This window comes from Lolium perenne, chromosome 1 (genome assembly GCF_019359855.2).
Source record: "Lolium perenne isolate Kyuss_39 chromosome 1, Kyuss_2.0, whole genome shotgun sequence".
NCBI classification, from domain to species: domain Eukaryota; kingdom Viridiplantae; phylum Streptophyta; class Magnoliopsida; order Poales; family Poaceae; genus Lolium; species Lolium perenne.
The window spans coordinates 112,481,902-112,504,486 of record NC_067244.2 but is presented as its reverse complement, the minus strand read 5'-3'; the positions used below and the strand labels follow the sequence as shown (position 1 = coordinate 112,504,486).

The following is a 22,585-nucleotide window of genomic DNA, read 5'->3' as shown; positions in this document are numbered from 1 at the left end:
CTCTCCCATAAGATAAACAGCATGTTGGGTGAACAAATTACAGTTGGGCAATTGACAAATAAAGAGGGCATGACCATGCACATACATATCATGATGAGTATAGTGAGATTTAATTGGGCATTACGACAAAGTACATAGACCGCCATCCAACTGCATCTATGCCTAAAAAGTCCACCTTCAGGTTATCATCCGAACCCTTCCAAAGATTAAGTTGCAAAGCAACAGACAATTGCATTAAGTATTGTGCGTAATGTAATCAACAACTACATCCTTAGACATAGCATCAATGTTTTATCCCTAGTGGCAATAGCACAACACAACCTTAGAACTTTCTCACATCGTCCCTGTGTCAATGCAGGCATGAACCCACTATCGAGCATAAATACTCCCTCTTGGAGTTACAAGCATCTACTTGGCCAGAGCATCTACTAGTAACGGAGAGCATGCAAGATCATAAACAACACATAGATATAACTTTGATAATCAACATAACAAGTATTCTCTATTGATCGGATCCCAACAAACGCAACATATAGAATTACAGATAGATGATCTTGATCATGTTAGGCAGCTCACAAGATCCGACAATGAAGCACAATGGGGAGAAGACAACCATCTAGCTACTGCTATGGACCCATAGTCCAGGGGTAGACTACTCACACATCACTCTGGAGGCGACCATGGCGGCGTAGAGTCCTCCGGGAGATGAATCCCCTCTCCGACAGGGTGCCGAAGGCGATCTCCTGGATCCCCCGAGATGGGATCGGCGGCGGCGGCGTCTCTGGAAGGTTTTCCATATCGTGGCTCTCGGTACAGGGGGTTTTGCGACGGAGGCTATTTGTAGGCGGAAGGGCAGGTCAAGAGGCGGCACGGGGGCCCCACACCACAGGGCCGCGCGGCCAAGGGGGGGGCCGCGCCGCCCTAGGGTGTGGCCCCCTCGTGGCCCCTCTTCGTCTCCTCTTCGGACTTCTGGAAGCTTCGTGGCAAAATAGGACCCTGGGCGTTGATTTCATCCAATTCCGAGAATATTTCGTTACTAGGATTTCTGAAACCAAAAACAGCAGAAACAAAGAATCGGGCACTTCGGCATCTTGTTAATAGGTTAGTTCCAGAAAATGCACGAATATGACATAAAGTGTGCATAAAACATGTAGATAACATCAATAATATGGCATGGAACATAAGAAATTATCGATACGTTGGAGACGTATCAGTGCCCAGGGATGTGGCGGCGGTTGAGGAGCCCAGGGGTTGTACGGTGGCGGTTGTGGCGTGGCCGAGTCCTGTAGCGCCAGTCGTAGGGCTTCATCCTCCGACAGGCCCGGCGGCATGAAGCCGGTGGCGTACCGGGGCAGCGGCGGCTGCACAGGTCGGTGATGACCCACAAGTATAGGGGGTGTATCGTAGTACTTTCGATAAATAAGAGTGTCGAACCCAACAAGGAGCAGAAGGTGTTGACAAGCAGTTTCGATGAAGGATTCACTGTAAATGCTAACAGACAAGTATTCATGGGGTTTTGATGTAGCAGATAAATAAAGTACGAGTAAGTAAAATGCGAGAGAAATAACTGCAGCGAGTGGTCCAATCCTTTTTAGCACAAAGGACAAGCCGGTTTGTTTACTTATAATGACCAAACGTTCTTGAGGACACACGGGAATTTAGTCTAGTGCTTTCGCTTCATACAGCTGATTAATCTTCATTGTTTTGATAAGTGTTGTGTGGGTGAACCTATGCTAATGCACCGCCCTTCCTAGGACTAATACATACTTGTGATTATACCCCTTGCAAGCATCCGCAAATACAAGAAAGTAATTAAGATAAATCTAACCACAGCCTTAAACTCTGAGATCCTGCTATCCCTCCTGCATCGATATACCAACGGGGGTTTAGGTTTCTGTCACTCCGGCAACCCCGCAATTAGCAAACGAATACAAGATGTACTCCCCTAGGCCCATAAAGGTGAAGTATCATGTAGTCGATGTTCACATGACACCACTAGAAGAATAACACCACAACTTAAATATCATAACATTGAATATTACTCAACCATAATTCACTACTAACATTTAGACTTCACCCATGCCCTCAAGAACTAAACGAACTACTCACGAGACATCATATGGAACATGATCAGAGGTGATATGATGATGAATAACAATCTGAACATAAACCTTGGTTCAATGGTTTCACTCAATAGCATCAATAACAAGTAGAAATCAACACCGGGAGAGTTTCCCCTATCAAACAATCAAGATCCAACCCGAATTGTTACAGCGGTGACGAGGTGCAGCGGTGGAGATGGCGGTGATGATGATGGAGATGATGACGATGGTGATGGAGATGATGTCCAGCTCGATGACGGTGACGATGGCATCGATTTCCCCCTCCGGGGGGGAATTTCCCCGGCGGATTCCTGCCCGCCGGAGAGCTCTTTTCTCTCTAGTGTTCTCCGCCCCGCAGAGGCGGCTGTGACTCTTCGCGACTCTCCAATAATCATGAAACATGCAAAATAGATGAAATAACATAAGTATCATCTCTAAATATTAAATATGTCAATGAATAACAGTAAATTATGATATAAAATAGTGATGCAAAATGGACGTATCAACTCCCCCCAAGCTTAGACTTCGCTTGTCCCCAAGCGAAACTGAGCTCAGTAAACAAGACCACATGTTTATGGAGTGAAGAGTCGATAAATAAAATACGGACAAGAAGCATCATATTAATTCACACAAGACATTCTAGTGAACAACTTCCTCATATAACTCAACTTGAAGCAAGTAAAAGGAAATCACAAGTAAAGGTGCATAGGAAATCATAATTGGTGATGGCAAACTTCGTTCTTGGTCAAAGAACAGTTAACAGATTATACTTATCTATCGAGCGTAGCTCTTATATTAAAGCTTATATAGCACAACTTGCATACTCAATCATAATAATCTCCTCATAATCATTGATAATCTTCAAAGCTATATTCATCAGATAAAACTTGTACTAAACAAGGAAGAATAAAAGGCATGACTAAATAAATCACAATATAGATGGTTGGATCACAACAACTCAATTGCTTGCTCAAGATGGAGGGAAATAGGTTTACTGACTCAACATAAAGTAAAAGATAGGCCCTTCGCAGAGGGAAGCAGGGATTAAATCATGTGCTAGAGCTTTTCAAGTTTTAAAATCATATAGAGAGCATAAAAGTAAAGTTTTGAGAGGTGTTTGTTGTTGTCAACGACTGGTAGCGGGTACTCTAACACCCTTGCCAGACAAACTCTCAAAGAGCGGCTCCCATAAAGTTTTCTTTTTGGTTGACACTCCTTCCAACCTTTGCTTTCACAAACCATGGCTAACCGAATCCTCGGGTGCACGCCAAAGAATCTCATACCATGAAGGAGCGTCTTTTTATTTTAGTTTTATTTAGATGACACTCCTCCCCACCTTTGCCTTCTCAAGCCATGGCTAACCGAATCCTCGGGTGCCGTCCAACAATCACATACCATGGAGGAGTGTCTATTTGTAAAATTACAAAAGTTAATTAACTTGGGACTGGGAACCCCATCGCCAGCTCTTTTTGCAAAGTTATTGGATAAGTGGATGAAGCCACTAGTCCATTGGTGAAAGTTGCCCAACAAGATTGAAAGATAAACACCACATACTTCCTCATGAGCTATAAAACATTGACACAAATAAGGAGTAATAAAGTTTTGAATTGTTTAAAGGTAGCAGATGAAGTATTTACTTGGAATGGCAGGGAAATACCACATAATAGGTAGTTATAGTGGACACTGGTGGCATAGGTTTGGTTTAAAGGGTTTGGATGCACGAGAAGTATTCCCTCTCGGTGCAGGTATTTGGCTAGCAAGGTTAATTAGCAAGCATAAGAGTCGAGGGAAAGAAACAAATATACATGTGATAGAAACAATCATGCATCTTACTTGTAAGCACAAACAATTTTAACTTCAGAATACCAAGCTCATAATTAATCAAGAAAGTAGTACAATGAACTAACATATCTACATGTATTTCTTCTCTATTCTTCTTAAACTCAAAGTGTTGTTGCTATTGACCAATGCTAAGTTTGCCAAAACCAAATAGATTTACTCAATGCTCCTAAAGTGATGCCCATACTAACAACAAGATCAATCACATAATAGAGATTGCAAACTAAAATAAGATGTGCAATATGTAAATGATAAAACTTCTCATTAATATTCTATAACGATAACTCACACCAAGGGATACATAGATAACCAACTAAAGAGAGATACTTCCATACCGTAACACATCTTATATGATAACTTCCCTACTCATGATATGACACTACTTGATAATAAAAAGTAAAAGATAGTGATGAGATGTGATACCGCGGCACTCCCCCAAGCTTGGAACAAACCAAGGGGATGCCAATACTGATGGTTAATTACTCCTTTGGTGATGATGGTGAATCCTTGCCATCATTAGACTTCCAAGGAAGAGGCTCTCCATCAACAAAAGACATCTTGGTCTCCGGAATCCTGAAACTAGCAGCATAACTTATGCGTTTAAACCTGTTTTCATACTCACAGTTTTGATTCTGAACATCATAGAGTTGAGCTTGGAGTTTGTTGGTGGTGTCGTGAAGCGAGAAGATATCATCCCACAACTTTGCAGTCTCCTTCTTGTGTCCATCAATAAGTTCAGACACAATCTTGTGAAAGATGTCCACTTCACGCTCAGCCATCTTCTTGTAGTTGAAGACCTCTTGTTCTAGTTTCTCCACCCTGTCTTCCAAGCTTCCTTCTCCTTTAGGACCCTGGACATCTTTGATCTGCAACTCTCCATCTACGAGCAGCAATTCCTTGGGGTGCATCTTCAGCTCGTTCATGTACGGGTTGACGACGTCCTCAAAGAAGCTGTCCTTCGGAGTTCCCGACGAAGACATGGTGGATCTAGATCCGAAGCAGATCCTGGCAGAAAACAGCTCGGAACAAAACACGGCGAGAAAACGATATACGGACCTCCAGGGGTCCGGGGGATTATATAGCAAAAAAATTCACGTCAGAAGGAAAGTACCAGGTCGAACAAGAGTCGGAGAGGGACAACGAGGCGGTGTCCTCATAGGGCGGCGCGGCCAGGCTGGGGCCCGCGCCGGCCTATGGGGGCACGCCCTCGTGCGTCTCCTCCACTCCGTTTCGATCTCGTAATTTTTCATATTTTCCAAAAACAGCAAATACATTGTTCAGAAAGTAAATCGTGGACTTTTTATTACCAGTACTGTTACCTATTCAAAGTCGAACTCTGCAGAACTGTCCGTTGGACCTTTGATGAAAGCTTCCGGAGTTACCACTTGAATAACATCAACATCTTCATTATAAGAATCTCCAGAGATATAATGCTTGAGTCTTTGTCCATTAACTACTTGTGTGGCATCACCTTGCAGAGAGCTAATTTTAATTGCCCCTGAACGATACACCTCCACAATAATATATGGTCCTTCCCACTTTGAGAGCAACTTCCCTGCAAAGAATCTAAGACGAGACCGATACAATAGGACTTTATCCCCAACATTAAATTCTCTTTTGATAATTCTTCTATCATGCCATTTCTTAACTTTCTCCTTAAAGAGTTTAGCATTTTCATATGCTTCACTTCTCCATTCATCTAAAGAACTCAATTGTAGCAATCTCTTCTTACCGGCAAGTTTAGGATCTTTATTTAGTTCTCTTACAGCCCAATAAGCTTTGTGCTCTAATTCTAAAGGTAAATGACAAGCTTTCCCATAAACCATTTTATAAGGCGACATACCCATAGGATTTTTATAAGCAGTTCTATAAGCCCATAATGCGTCCTTCAATTTAATAGCCCAATTCTTTCTAGATTTATTAACAGTCTTTCCCAAAATAGATTTAAGCTCTCTATTTGATAATTCTACTTGCCCGCTAGTTTGAGGATGATAAGCGGAAGCAATTCTATGATTAATACCATACTTAGCAAGAGTTTTTCTAAAACCTCCATGAATAAAATGAGAACCTCCATCAGTCATAATATATCTAGATACTCCAAATCTAGGAAAAATAATATCTAAAAGCATTTTTAAAGAAGTCTCATCATCAGCACTTTTTGTGGGTATGGCTTCTACCCATTTAGTAATGTAATCAACAACGACAAGTATATGAGTGTTACCTTCTGAAGAAGGGAAAGGACCCATGAAGTCAAATCCCCAACAATCGAATGGTTCAATAACAAGAGTATAATTCATAGGCATTTCATTGCGTCTGGAGATATTACCAACCCTTTGACATTCATCACAAGATAAAATAAACTTCCTTGCATCTTTGAAGAGAGTTGGCCAATAAAAACCTGATTGTAGAACCTTTTGTGCAGTTCTATCTCCGGCGTGATGTCCTCCATAAGCACTACCATGACATTTACTCAATATCTCTTGTTGTTCATATTCAGGAACACATCTTCGCATAATACCATCCACTCCTTCTTTATATAAGTGTGGGTCATCCCAAAAATAATGCCTCAAGTCATAAAAGAATTTTCTCCTTTCTTTGAAATTTGAAAAGGTTGGAGGCAAGTACTTGGAAACAATAAAGTTAGCATAATCAGCGTACCAAGGGCTATCTCGCGAGTTCACCTTTATTACAGCCAATTGTTCATTTGGAAAACTATCATTAACTTGAGAACAGGATCATAAGTAATATTTTCCAATCTAGATAAATTATCAGCAACAGGATTATCAGCACCTTTCCTATCTATAATATGTAAATCAAATTCTTGCAAAAGAAGTACCCATCTAATAAGCCTTGGCTTAGCATCTTTCTTTGTCATAAGGTATCTAATTGCAGCATGATCAGTGTGAATTGTAACTTTTGAATCAACAATATAGGATCTAAACTTATCACAAGCAAAGACTACAGCTAATAATTCTTTTTCAGTTGTAGCATAATTTCTTTGAGCAGCATCAAGAGTCTTGCTAGCATAATGAATAACATTTAATTTTTTATCTACTCGCTGTCCAAGAACAAATAGCCTACAAGAAAATCACTAGCATCACACATAATCTCAAAAGGCAAATTCCAATCAGGAGGTTCAACTACAGGAGCAGTTGTTAAGGCTTTCTTTAGAGTTTCAAAAGCTTCCTTACAATCATCATCAAAAACAAAAGGTACATCTTTTTGAAGAAGATTAGTAAGAGGCTTTGAAATCTTAGAGAAATCTTTAATAAATCTCATATAAAACCCAGCATGACCAAGAACACTACGAATACCTTTAACATCCCTAGGATAGGGCATCATCTCAATTGCTTCAACCTTAGCTCTATCAACTTCAATACCTCTCTCAGAAATTTTATGTCCCAATACAATTCCTTCATTAACCATAAAGTGGCATTTCTCCCAATTAAGAACAAGATTAGTTTCTTCACATCTCTGCAATACTTTATCAAGGTTTCGCAAGCAATTATCAAAAGAATTCCCATAGACAGAAAAATCATCCATGAATACCTCCACAATACTCTCACAAAAACCATGAAAAATAGCAGACATGCATCTTTGAAAAGTAGCAGGAGCATTACATAAACCAAAAGGCATACGCCTATAAGCATAAGTTCCATAGGGACAAGTGAAAGTGGTTTTCTCTTGATCTTTAGTTTTAACAGCAATTTGTGAGAACCCAGAATAACCATCAAGAAAGCAAAAATGAGTATTTTTAGACAACCTCTCTAACATTTGATCAATAAATGGTAAAGGGTAATGATCTTTCTTAGTAACCTTATTAACTTTTCGATAATCAATGCACATTCTATACCCTACAACTACTCTTTGAGGGATGAGCTCATCATTATCATTTTTTTTTGAAACCCAGGACTGTGAGGCAAAAAGCCCCACAGCAATTTATTAATATATAAAACTTGGACCAAAGTCCAAGAGAAGAGTACAACTAACTAAGGAAAAAAGTACAACAAAAGACCTGGAAAGGGCACTAAGGTAGAGACCTAATCCAACTCAACAGGCCATCCTTGTACTTAGCTTTGATTCTATATTGCAGCAAAGTCATGTCATGAATGAATTGACCCTTCCACTTAGTGAAAGAGCTTCCCTCCTGTCTAAAAATCTTCGCATTTCGGACCAGCCAAATATTCCAGCATGCTATGATTAACACTTCCATAAAGAAAGGCTGTCTAAAACTCCTCCTTGCATGATGCACTATTGACTGTATATCTCCCAGGGGCTGCCAATCAATCTGAAGATAAGACCAAATCCGAGCACTGAAGTTGCATTCAAAAAATAAATGCACTCTATCTTCATATGCCCTCAGCAAACATAACTCACAGTGTTTGTCATCAGTTACATTCCAATTCCTCCTCTGTAACAAATCCCTAGTGTTCAATCTGTCAGAAAGCAACAACCAAGCAAACACCTTGATTTTCATTACACAACAGGACTTCCACAGCCACAGATACACATTGGGCACCTGAATATGAGAATGAATATGATCATAAAACCCTTTTACAGAATAACTTTTCCCCCAACAGTAATTCCATTCATCATTCTTCTGTAACAAAGGGTTATCCTGCATTATAGTCTCCAGACTCTGTAACTCTTGGTAAGCTTGCTGAGACATAGGCAAATAAAATATGGAATGCAAATCCTCCAGCTGATATACGGCAGAAACAAAGATGGCTTGCTGTAAGGCATATGAATGCAATCTTGGAAACCTAACACACATTGGTAGTGCAGAATGTGCAACATCCCAATTATCATTCCAAAAAGAAATAGTATCTCCCCTTCCATGTGAAACCAGAGCCACTCCTCTAAAGTTGTCAACTTGCCTCAGTACATCCCTCCACCAAAAAGATCCAACCATATTTTCCTCATGTGGTAGTTTCCCTGGATAGTGAGCAGTCCATATTAATTGGATCCAAGGGATATCCCTTTTGTTATAAAACTTATCCAGAAATTTGATTAAGAGAGCTGCATTTTGCTTCTGAAAATTAATAATTCCTAGGCCTCCCTTTTTCTTTGGTTTACAAACCATTTCCCAGGCAGCTAAAGACTGTTTGGGTACCCCATCTTGATCCCTCCATAAGCACTGCCTAAGGATTCTGTCTAGTTGATTTGTGAGCCCTGGTGGCAGCTGTAAGGTACATAGAAAGTGTAATGGCATAGAGGACAGAGCTGAATTTATTAGTTGTAATCTGGCTCCTTGAGACAGAAAGCTAGAACTTGAGGTAAGTTTCCTTTCAAGCCTACACACTAGTGGGGATAGCTCAGCAATCGTTGGCCTCGTAGTCCCTAAGGGTAGTCCAAGATAAGTAAAGGGCATCTGACCTATCTGACAGCCAAATTCATCTGCCAACTCCTTGAGCAAATCATCCTCAACATTAATAGGAACCATCTGAGATTTATCAAAATTAATTCTCAACCCAGTAGAAATAGAAAATTTCCTAAGGGTTTCCTTGAGCTCAATTAACTGTAGCTTATCAGCTGGCAAGATTAGCAATGTATCATCAGCATATTGGATTATTGGAAAGTCCACATCATTTGTGATAATTGGTAAAGATAGATTCCCTTGGACCACCATATCATTTACTGCAGACTGCAACAAATCTGACCCAAAGAGATAATATAATGGAGAAATTGGGTCTCCTTGCCTCACCCCTCTCCTACATTCAAACTGCTTCCCAGGAATGCCATTTAGCAAGATTGATGAAGTACCAAGAGACAAAGTATGAGCTTAGCCCAATTGATCCATTTGGTGTTAAACCCCTTGTACCTCATAACTTGCAAAATTGCCTCATGCTCAATAGTATCAAATGCTTTAGCAAAATCCAATTTAAGGATAATAATTGGCTTCTTGGACTGCTGGCAAAGAAACAAATATTCAAAAGCCCAGGCCAAACAATCCTGTATGGTCCTACCTCTCAAAAACCCATACTGATTTTTATGAATACAAGAAAGAATTTTCCCTTGGAGCCTATTAGCAGCCAATTTAGTCAGGAATTTGACACACACATTGGTCAGGGATATTGGCCTAAAATCATTCACATGTACTGGGTTTTCCTTTTTAGGCACCAAAGTGATATAAGAGCCATTTATATTCTTTAGCTGAATAGTCTCATTATGGAAATCAGCAGCCAGCTGGTAAAAATCATGCTTAATAATAGACCAACATCTCTTAACAAAGAGCCCATTAAATCCATCAGGCCCAGGAGCTCTATCCACAGGCATCTCCTTGATTACATCATCCATTTCCTTGCTCTCAAAAGGCCTAGTAAGATCATCAAGCCCATCAACCTTTTGCAAAATTCTAGACAGCTCAAACTGCATAGAAATAGGTTCAGAGTGACCCATCCTATCTTTATACTCCTTCAAAAGCATTCCTGCCATTAACTGATGATCAGTAACATCAGTACCATCAACATCTTTGAGCAAAGCAATAGAGTTTCTCCTACACCTGTCTGTGGCCATGGCATGGAAGAATTTTGTATTGTCCTCCCCTTGTTGTATCCATCTAATGGTACACCTTTTCTTCCAATAATTACACTCAGCCAATAACAAATCAGACAAATGTAGCTTGACAATACTTCTGAAATTAAATTCCACTCTAAAAAGAGGTCTTTGCTCCTCCAAGGTATCCATAGCTAGGATTACTTCATTGCAACTTTTTATTAGTCCCTTTAATCTTGCCAAACTAAGATGCCATTTTTTAAGCTCAAACCTTAACTGCTTGAATTTATCAGCAATGGCAGCAGTACTATAACACTTAGTAGATCCTTTCCCCCAAGACTTGGCCACACAATCTTTGAAACCAGGCATATCTACCCAATAATTATCAAATCTGAAGATTTTTGCTCTAGGGATATTAGTATCAATATTAATTACACAAGGCACATGATCAGAACCAATCTTGGCCAGAGGAAGCACCATGGTATTTGGGAAATCTGATATCCAATTAACACTGGTAAAAAACCAGTCAAGTTGTTCAAGTAATGGATCTCTCTGCATATTGGACCAAGTATAAGATCTCCCTTTGATTGGTAATTCTAGTAACCCCAAATGTCCAATAATCTCATTAAAAGAAACATATCATTAATATCTCCCCCTGGTTTATTTCTATTCTCATGTGATCTGATAAAATTAAAGTCTCCCAAAAGGAGCCAGTTTGCTAATCCAGGTATTTGCAAGTTATAGAGCCAAGAAACAAAATTGTCCCTTTCAATGCCATGACAAGGCCCATAAACACACACCAAGGTCCAATTTTGATTGTTATGTTTAGAGGTGAAATTAACAATCAAACCAAATCTTTCAATTTGTTGCAACACTCCTTGGAAAACAGAAGAATTCCAAACCACCAAAATTCCCCCAGAGGCACCTACTGATGGAGAGTATGCAAATGAATCAAACCTCTTGGGACAAAATTTCCTAATAAGTTTCCAGTCAAAAGATTCACACTTGGTTTCTTGCAAACAAATAATATCACATTCACTCTCATCGATTTTGGACCTGACCTCTCTTTGTCGCCCCTCAGCATTAATACCACGCACATTCCAACACAGAACACGCCATTTTCTTATAGATAAGCGACTCATGATACACATAATAATAAAGAGAGGGTCCAATACTGACACATAATATCAGTCACATGAAACCAGAACCAAAGCTGGTAGTCTGAGGGAACAGCAATCCCAATAAGGAGCAAATAACTGCCATAGACCACACACACTGAATAAACATCACACCAAGCATAACCCAAAAGCTCACCCCACAAGGCATCATTACCACACACACTGACCAAAAGAAGAGGAGACACAACTCCTCCAACCATCCTGGAAGAGCTACTTATCATTGGAACCATCTGTGGTTTTAGTTCCTTTTGGATCAGCTTCAAGCTGCTCCTTTGTCAACTTTTCTGGTGCAATGCCCAAAGCAGCCCCAACTCTCTGCATGACATGTAAGGGGGTGACTGGAATCTGATGCTCAGCTTGTTCTGTGGATCCCTCCTTCTCCTCCTTATCTTTCATATCATCAGCCTCCTCTGATGGAGTATTCACTAACAGCAGCTTAGCTCTGCTTTTCTTCTTAATCTTTGGCTCAACTGTCAACATAGGCTGTGGCCTGTACCCTTCCTTATTAAGACAGCTTCTAGTAAACCTTCTTTCAGACAACTGTACCACAGGAGTGGCACTTCTCTTATTCCTTCTTTTCTTTGGAGTGGAAAGGGTCATGGACACATCCACTGTCAGCACAGAAGGTACATCAGCAACTTTCTTCTGCTGCTCATCATCATGCAGCAACATACTGGGGCTCATACCTATCTTACTCCTACCCCATATAGACTTATCAATAAAAGCAAATACTGATCCTTGCACTGGAGCAGCAATAAACTTGGACAACATAACAGGCAATAAGCTGCTCTTTAGTCTATTCCATTTCATCAGAGGTGGTAGATCAGGCCCAATAAAGCAAAGGGACAATTCACAGTGCATAATCTAGACATTAACATTAACATTACCATGCTGCAGCTGCTGTGGCACTTCCATAGCCAACATGTTAACTGATGAACCAGAGGAATCAGATAAATTGACCACCATAGACTCCTGCTCCTCTTGCTGCAAGTCATCCATCTGAACAGGCTGATTCCCATTATCTTGTCCTGCTGCATTATCTGGAAAATCTTGCACTGCATCCCATCCAATCTCAGGGTACTGGGGATTCACAAACAGATTCTGATTTGGCATAAGTTCACCAGGGAAAGGATGTGGATTGCCATCCAGAGGCATAGGGTCCTCATCAGCTGGCAGGACCTCAGCAAAATCAGCTGTAAGAATGTAAACAGGGGCAGTCCAAGATTCCTTAACTCCACCAATAGATGCAAATTTCCCAAACACTACATCCCTAGGAACCAGCTGAGGAGAAGGGAACGAGGCATAAACAAGAACTCTGTCCTTCACTGGATCATTGCTATTCCAGGTATGGTATTGACCAAATGTAGCAACAACATTAGCAATATCAAGATTATTACGATAATCTGGATGTACCCCCAAGAACATAAGCCATCCCCTTCGAAACCCTATCGTTGCACGATGATTCTGGGGTGCTTCTCCAACATGCAAGAACCGTAACGATCTATTTTGAATCTGATACGCTAAGGCCGGGACCAAAGGCATTAATGTAATTGGGGCTACTAATCTCATACATGCCAACACCAAATAGACTAGGCTGAATAGAAAGGACATGGCGCTGCAATGGACCAACCAGGAAGGTGTGCAACTGTTCCCTCCAAAACTCCTCCCCATGAGGTGGCGGCGGAGGATCAACTGTAGCAATGCAGTAAGATTGATGCTGCGGCGGCGGATCTTGCGCGGCATAGTAGAAGGTGCGAGGGAGCCGAGTTGGACCACCGTCAATGATCTGATGCCCCCACGGAAGCCATGGCAGAGGATCGACTTCAAAGTTCGCCATTGAAGGAGGTGAAGCAACAGAGGAAGGAGAAGGTGGCGAACGGCGTGGATTCTGCACATTGGCTAGAGCCTCCGGCAAATTTAATACCGAAGCACCTGTCTTGGAAGATGAACCGACAAGCTCATCTGTCGGCCCATTAACAGAAACCTTGTCCGAGCCCAACTCCCCTTCTTTAGCTACTTTTGGAACCCAACACTTACCCAAAAAGGCCTTAGTAGACAAACAATTCCTTTTAATATGTCCATAATTGAAACAGCCTCGGCAACGGATGTTATTAATACAATCTTTTGTAGCATGTTTCATACTTAGACATCTTTGACATTTCCAAACCTGAAACACCATCTCATCCACCATTTGATTAAAAGGATCCATGCCCTCCTTAACATGTTCAGCCCCTTCATTGATATTAACATTATTTAACTCTTGGTTTGCTTCAGTGACAGTGGGTGCACCATCTTCCTCTCTTATCTTTTCTTGATGGATTGGCATGGTAGTGCCAAAAGATATGACTGGAGTAGACCTGGTTTCATACAAGTGCAAATTATCTTTCCCAGAAATATAAGCAGCATAACCCTTCTTAGCTTCATAGTGAATTTCTTCAGCAAAAACAAGCTTCTTATTAACTGGAGCCGTGTGTTTAAGAGCTGGCTTTGGGACAGGAAGATTCAGTGCATTCATACCCATATTAACCCTTCTCCTGGAGGGACTAACTAGGGTCCACTGCTGATTATTATCCTGCTGCCAACTTGCAAATTCTCTCTTCCAATTAGGACCTCCATTACTCCACAAGTGAAAATAACATTTAAATTTATCAGCAATAAAAATCCTCTTTTGGATGATATAGAAGCCAACCTCTTTGCTAGCCACTCTAAATGAGAAGACTCTATCTCTCAGCTGGGTAACAAAGAGAGAACCACAAAAGCCACCCAAGGCTGCCTCCAAGGCTAAAGCCACAGTTTCTTCTGCCATTCTGAAAGTTGCTCTCCCAAAAGAAACCACTAAAGAGAAATAATTCTTCCCATTTAAAGGGTGAACAGTACTTGAAAACCTTCTCAAAACCTCTTTGGCAAAATTTTCTCCAGCTTTAAAATCTAACCCCAGAGTGAGAGCAGTATGCATGGCAAAAGAGGGACTTGAAATATGGGATTCAGAAACCACAGGCCTAGGAGTGGCAGGAACATCATCCAGGACTTCAGTAGGAGGAATAACCTTCTTCACTGGCTCAACAGAATCCTTCTGATGATCCATGTGGTCTTTCATCCCAGTAGAAACAATTTCAGAATGAACCCGAACCACATGATACTGAAAGCTCACCTTGGTACCTGACTTGTAGGAAGGTTTCACCCGAATTACTTGAACACCAATTGGTTCATCTTTAGCATTGATCAGAACGAGCCAACCCTTAGAGGACCAGAATTCCAGGGTACCATCATAAAACTTCATACGTCCACGATCAAGATCTTTCCTTGTAGAATAAGTAATCTTCCAGATCAGAACGTTCTCCCCACTCCGATCATCATGCGGACTAGGTTGGCCAGATCGTAGATCCGCAGAAACAGGATGATCATGAACATTCAGACGTGAGATCTGCGCAACAACTTCCACAAGATGACAAGGGAACTCCATCGACATACCCACCGAGATGCAATCATTAGAAGATATGATCTTGGCGTCTACAGTTATACCATCTGCATCTAGGAGCACTAGGCGGCGACGATCAGAGTGGAGAAGGATGTTACCAGAGTAGATCGACTTACACTTCTTCTGCAGCAACGTGGAATACTTTACTGCCCATCTTTCAGCTATAAGATCCAAATTGTCCCCCTCCAGATGATCTTCTTGGGTTGGATCAGCAGACACCACCTTCGAAGAGATCGCCGAAGCAGACATGGGATCCGGGTGGGAAAACGTGGAAAAGGAAGTGGATGTGTAGAGAATGGAACGCCGGAGAGGATGATTGGATTGGAAATGGAGGATCACCAGAGATCAATGAGATCGCCGGTGGAAAGGGTTCTAGGGTTTAGGTGGCGACGTGGAGGGAGCCATATGGTGCGTGGAGCAGAAGCACTTTCACTATCATTAGGCACAACAGTCATTCCTCCTTTCTTAGGAACACAATGCACAGGACTAACCCATCTACTATCAGCAATAGGATATATAATACCAGCTTCAAGAAGTTTTAATACCTCATTCCTTACCACATCCTTCATCTTCGGAATTAGACGATGTTGATGTTCAACAACAGGCTTTGCATCATCTTCCATATTGATAGCATGTTGGCAAATAGAGGGAGAAATCCCCTTCAAGTCATCAAGAGTATAGCCAATAGCTCCTCGGTGTTTCTTCAATATTTCCAATAACCTCTCTTCCTCAATCTCTGAAAGCTTAGAACTAATAATAACAGGGTATATTTTCTTATCATCAATATGAGCATATTTAAGATTATCAGGCAATGGTTTTAAATCGAAAACAGGATCTTCCTTTGGTGGTGGTGTTGTACCTAGATCTTCTACCGGTAAATCATGCTTAAGAATAGGTTGACGAAGGAAAATTTCATCAAGCTCATTTCTTTCTTCCCTAAAGACTTCGCTCTCACTATTCTCCAAATGTTGCTGCAGAGGATTATTAGGAGCAAGAGCAATAGACGCACACTGTTCAACTCTAAAATCATTATTAGGCAAATCAGCTTTATAAGGAGTTTTGGCAAATTTAGAGAAATTAAACTCATAAGATTCACCAGCAAATTTAGTAACAATCTTTTCCTTCTTGCAATCTATAACAACTCCACAAGTATTTAGAAAAGGTCTACCAAAAATGATAGGACAATACTTACTAGCAGCAGAACCAAGTACCAAAAAGTCAGCAGGATATTTAATCTTACCACATAGAACTTCCACATCTCGAACAATACCAATAGGAGAGATAGTTTCTCTATTAGCTAGCCGAATAACCACATCAATATCTTCAAGTTCACAAGAACCAATTTCATGCATGATCTCCGTATAAAGCTCATAAGGAATGGCGCTAATACTTGCACCAATGTCACATAAACCATAATAACAATGATCACCAATTCTAACAGAGAGCATAGGAACACTAGCTTTCCTAGACTTATTAGGATGCGAAACAATATTAGAAGCATCTTCACAGAAAATAATATGACCATCTTCCACATTTTCAGTCACAAGATCTTTAACTATTGCAATAGCAGGTTCAACTTTTATTTGCTCTTCAGGTTCTATAGGTTTCTTTGCACTTTTATTAACCGCACTAGATATAATAGAGTACTCCTTCATTTTAGCAGGGAAAGGAGTTTTTTCAATGTAAGCTTCAGGAATAACATGATCAACAGTTTCAATTACAACACATTTGTTTATAGATGAATCAATTTTATCTTTATACGGTTCATGATACTTATCAAAATTCTTCTTAGGCAATTCATAATGAGAGGCAAAAGCTTTATAAAGATTTGCAACAACTTGAGAATCAAGACCATAAGTAGCACTCGACATAGGCATCCCAAATGGGCTTGCCAAAGATAGTACCCGGGGTTTATTGAAGGCCCACTACCCGAAGAATAAGAAGATTCAGGAGCCCAAGATATATTAAGGAAATTAGAGTTGTAATAGGAAGTGTTATTTGTAATCTGGCGGGATGAGTTAGAAACCGTCCCGGACTCTGTAACTTGTACAAAACGAAACCCTCGGCTCCACCTCCTATATAAAGGGGGAGTCGAGGGACGGAGAGATCATCGAATCATTGTTACAAACCCTAATTTTCATAATCGTCGAGTACTTTTCGGCTGAAACCTTCGAGATCTACTTGCCCTCTACTTCTAACTAAACCCTAGCCTACAATCCATAGGCATTGACAAGTTGATACCTTGTCAATTGGCGCCGTCTGTGGGGACTAGAGGCGTAAGGATCTGATCTCGATGGCACGTTCAAGATCTTCGACATCGTCAACCGCAAGCAACGCTATGGATCGAGGTAAACAGATCGCTGCTGGTCCTATCGATTTTGTTCCTCACCCACCCTCCCGTTTGGATGCATATGCGTATCTGGCGGAGCCCATGGAGATGACGTTCGGAAGATTTCACTTTCGCGTCGAGAAGGAAGGATCGTATCGTGTCGAAATTCCGATTTCGTCGGGATCGTCGGAGGTCGATTCCGATTTTTCAAGCTATACATCGTCAACCGAGTCAGGAGAAGAAGAAACTTCGTCGACACGCAACGTCAGCACCAGAGCAAGAGAGAAACTCGCCAAGATCTTCAACGACATGTCGTTTGAGTCATCTGCGGACTCATATATAAGCGATGGCTCAAGCGATGTCGACAGTTACGACTTCATCGACAAATCTATCACAGTGGGCAAGGTCTTCATCAATCTCAACGATGATGTCACCAAACCCAACATAGATCTGAGTACAAAATATCATCAGATTTATGCCATTGAAGATCAAGAGGAAACATCTGAGGCTTTCGACGATCTGGGAAATCCATACGTCGATCCCTCCAATCTGCGACAAGGCCTGGGCAATAAATACGTCGGGCCGCAGCCGCGAGACAGAGTTCAGCTTTCGCAAGCAGCGTGGGATAGAGCCACGAGAGCTATGAACGGTTCAGAACCAATGGCCACCACAGCCACACCAGAGGAATTGCAAGCATATCAATATAGACTCGCACGAGCTGCAAGAGAATTGGAAAAACAGACAGCTGAGTTAAACGAGAAGAAAGGAAGCAGCTTCTGCATCTAGCAGGAGGAGGGCAGATCTAAGTCGACAATCTAGAACTTCGGGTGATAGCCACAGAGAGGCGCGGAACAGAGCAAGATCAAGGTTGCAACATATACCCGAAGCAGAAAGAGAGCACTTGGTCCAAAACCTCGACATGTCCTTCATGTCGATAGATACAAGAGGAAACATCATCCCTAAGACACCAGAGGCTGGGTATATGGCGACACATGCTTTTATCCTCGCATCTAAACCACCTCCAGGTGATCCAAGGGAGACACTATACAATATGGCGGTAGCAGGAGTTGGAGCTATGGGGACAGCGTTTGTATCAACGCCTCCCGAAGGAGCAGCACGGCAAAATAGTCCACGACCTGCAGCAGCAATAGCGGCAGCACCTGAAGGACCAAGTGGAGCAAGAGACACAGCAGCACAAGCAAGGGTCGACAGAGCGCGGCAAAGCAGACGGGATCATCGGCAATCTCCGGAGCTTAATGACGAAGATATGTGCGGCTTGCCATGCTTCACGAGGAGAGTCCGAAAAACTCGAGTCCCCTCAGGATTCAAGTTACCCGACAACTTCAAGAAGTTCGACGGCCTGCAAGATCCAGAGGATTGGCTAGTTGATTATCTCGAGACAGTGAAGCTCACAGGAGGAACCAGGGCAACAGCTATGCAAAGCATCCAGGTGCATTTGAGTGGAGCCGCACGATCTTGGATAAAGAAACTCACTCCAGGATCTATTGACAGCTGGGAAAGTTTCGAGGATGTGTTCGTCAAGAACTTCAGATCCACGTGCAAAAAACCCGCATCGTTAGAGGAGTTAAGAGCATGTCGACAAAAGCCAGATGAGCCAATGAGAAAGTACATCCAAAGGTGGAATATCATCAAAAACTCGGCAGAAAATATATCTGACGAGAGAGCAATAGATGCGTTTGTCGCAGGAATCAGGCGTGGAGATTTTGTCGAGGACTTTGGAAGGACCAATCCAAAGACAGTATCTGCGTTAATGGAGATCCGAAATTTATCAGTATCCATAAAAGCTTCAATGCATTTATAATCATAATTTATACCTGACTCTATCTTTGTCGTTCTCCCATCCTTCAGTATTCTCCTGGATCCGATTAAGAAGATCCCTTTTAAACTCTTCTTTGTTGCGTGTAAATGATCCAGAACAAGAAGTATCCAGCAAGGTCTTGTCTTGAAAAGAAAGTCTTGCATAGAAATTATCAATAATAATATTACCAGGAAGCTCATAAATGGGGCATTTGAGCATTAAAGACTTCAATCTCCCCCATGCTTGGGCAATACTCTCTCCATCATGAGGCCAAAAATTATATATGTGGTTCCGATCTCTGTGAATTTCACTTGGAGGATAGAATTTAGAATAAAATAAGGGCACAATGTCCTCCCAATCAAGAGAATCACCATTCTTCAGCAATTTATACCAATGCGCCGCTTTACCAGACAGCGATATAGAGAATAGTTTCTTTCTAACTTCATCCATAGTAATACCTGCACATTTGAATAACCCGCATAATTCATGTAAAAACAGTAAATGATCACCAGGATGGACAGTTCCATCCCCTTCATAGCGGTTATCCATAACACGTTCAATAATTTTCATAGGTATTTTATATGGTATTACTTCCTCACCTGGCGCCTCATCCACTACCGTTGCAGTAGTAGTAGATTTCCCAAATAGAAATTCAAGAGAAGATCTCTCCATAATGACTTATAGCAGCAGGCAGAAATAAAATCAGCATAAAAAGTAAAGGTTTTCCTTACCAATTCCACTTACCAATAGCGCTTCACTCCCCGGCAACGGCGCCAGAAAATAGTCTTGATGACCCACAAGTATAGGGGGTGTATCGTAGTACTTTCTATAAATAAGAGTGCCGAACCCAACGAGGAGCAGAAGGTGTTGACAAGCAGTTTCGATGAAGGATTCACTGTAAATGCTCACAGACAAGTATTCAGGGGGTTTTGATGTAGTAGATAAATAAAGTACGAGTAAGTAAAATGCGAGAGAAATAACTGCAACGAGTGGCCCAATCCTTTTTAGCACAAAGGACAAGCCGGTTTGTTTACTTATAATGACCAAACGTTCTTGAGGACACACGGGAATTTAGTCTAGTGCTTTCGCTTCATACAGCTGATTAATCTTCATTGTTTTGATAAGTGTTGTGTGGGTGAACCTATGCTAATGCACCGCCCTTCCTAGGACTAATACATACTTGTGATTATACCCCTTGCAAGCATCCGCAAATACAAGAAAGTAATTAAGATAAATCTAACCACAGCCTTAAACTCTGAGATCCTGCTATCCCTCCTGCATCGATATACCAACGGGGGTTTAGGTTTCTGTCACTCCGGCAACCCTGCAATTAGCAAACGAATACAAGATGTACTCCCCTAGGCCCATAAAGGTGAAGTATCATGTAGTCGACGTTCACATGACACCACTAGAAGAATAACACCGCAACTTAAATATCATAACATTGAATATTACTCAACCATAATTCACTACTAACATTTAGACTTCACCCATGTCCTCAAGAACTAAACGAACTACTCACGAGACATCATATGGAACATGATCAGAGGTGATATGATGATGAATAACAATCTGAACATAAACCTTGGTTCAATGGTTTCACTCAATAGCATCAATAACAAGTAGAAATCAACACCGGGAGAGTTTCCCCTATCAAACAATCAAGATCCAACCCGAATTGTTACAGCGGTGACGAGGTGCAGCGGTGGAGATGGTGGTGATGACGATGGAGATGATGACGATGGTGATGGAGATGATGTCCAGCTCGATGACGGTGACGATGGCGTCGATTTCCCCCTCCGGGAGGGAATTTCCCCGGCGGATTCCTGCCCGCCGGAGAGCTCTTTTCTCTCTGGTGTTCTCCGCCCCGCAGAGGCGGCTGTGACTCTTCGCGACTCTCCAATAATCATGAAACATGCAAAATAGATGAAATAACATAAGTATCATCTCTAAATATGAAATATATCAATGAATAACAGTAAATTATGATATAAAATAGTGATGCAAAATGGACGTATCAGTCGATCGTTCTCAGAGACGAGGACGCTGAGCTTCGCGATCTCGTCGTCCGTCATGTTCTCCTGGAAGACGACCACGACGTAGTCGTCACTGTCGTCCTTGACCTCCTCGTTGTGGTACACCAGCTGATGTGGGCACTAGTCATTTCCTAAGCTGACCGCGCAAAGGTGGGCCCGTCAAGTCATGTCCTGTCAGTCAGGCCGCAGCTGTGGTTACGTCACTGGTGATGTCATAAAAAATGTCGACTTTGATTGGAGCATTCGAAAGGAACTGAAACAATCGAGTGGCTCATTCTTAAGTCTACACGCGGTTGCCAGCATCCACGCCTAGACTCGGGGGCTACTCCCATCGGGAGCACTGAACGCGCACCCGATGAAATATGGACTCGAAGACTTTTTCAGATCCAGAATCATGCCCGGGGACTTGATTCTGTGTAGGGTAACGTTGTTTTGCCATCAGCAGTTAACTAGCAAAGCTGGGCACGTTACTCGATATCTTTTACGTACTAAACCTTTTCTTAAAAATATTAAAGTCTCGATATAAGAAAATGTATCGAGTGATCCTGGTAAGCTTCGGCAGAAGAAAACATTCGAGTAGTACAACTTGAGTCTACGCACGGTTGCAAGCATCCGTACCTAGACTCGGGGGCTACTCCCATCGGGAGCGCCGAACGCGCACCCGATAAAAGAAGACGCTATTGTTACAAAGAAGTCAAGATTTATCGGCTAAGGCGAACATTCGACAGAAGACATGTTTTTAGTCCCTGCCCGAAGTATCTTCGGCCAGTCACTCGGGGGCTACTGATGTGGGCATTATCCTTCGGCTAACTAATATTGTGCTACCTTTTACGGCCCAGTCAGGGGCCCATGAAGGCACTCGACAGCCAGGTGGGCTATCACGTCGGTTCCAAAGAAGGATTCTTGAAGGACAAGGCAAGGAGACGGAGAGTACAAGGAAAGTTTAGACTTAGCACTCTTTGTAACTTAGTCGTACCCGGACAGACCTCTCGAGACCTGGCTCCCAATATAAGGGCCAGGAGAGGGGCTGCCGAGGGACACACAATCATAATAGCCATAACCACCGTAAGTCTAGAGCTAGGTCATCATAGAACTTAGCCTCTCGACGAAGGTCATAGTCGAAACCTTCAGCACCCCATTGTAATCGATAATTTCAGCAATCAAGATCATACAAGCAGGACGTAAGGGTTTTACCTCATCGAGGGCCCTGGACCTGGGTAAATCACTCTCCCCGCTTATTTGATAACTGATGTCTCGTGTCAGCCTACAGGATTCGATCTACCCTAAGCCCCTGATACGTCCAAAACGT

The 22,585-nt window shown here is 41.9% G+C and overlaps 1 protein-coding gene across 1 annotated transcript; it reads right to left on the bottom strand.

Annotated features, from left to right (window-relative positions):
* Positions 1-8,380: 8,380 nt before the first annotated feature.
* On the bottom strand, positions 8,381-10,457 carry LOC139832895 (uncharacterized). Its single transcript, XM_071822861.1, has 4 exons — positions 10,002-10,457; positions 9,705-9,851; positions 9,318-9,585; positions 8,381-8,460 (listed from the first exon to the last, which is right to left on the bottom strand). The coding sequence occupies exons 1-4, from the start codon at positions 10,455-10,457 to the stop codon at positions 8,381-8,383; spliced, it is 951 nt and encodes a 316-aa protein (XP_071678962.1).
* Positions 10,458-22,585: the final 12,128 nt, after the last annotated feature.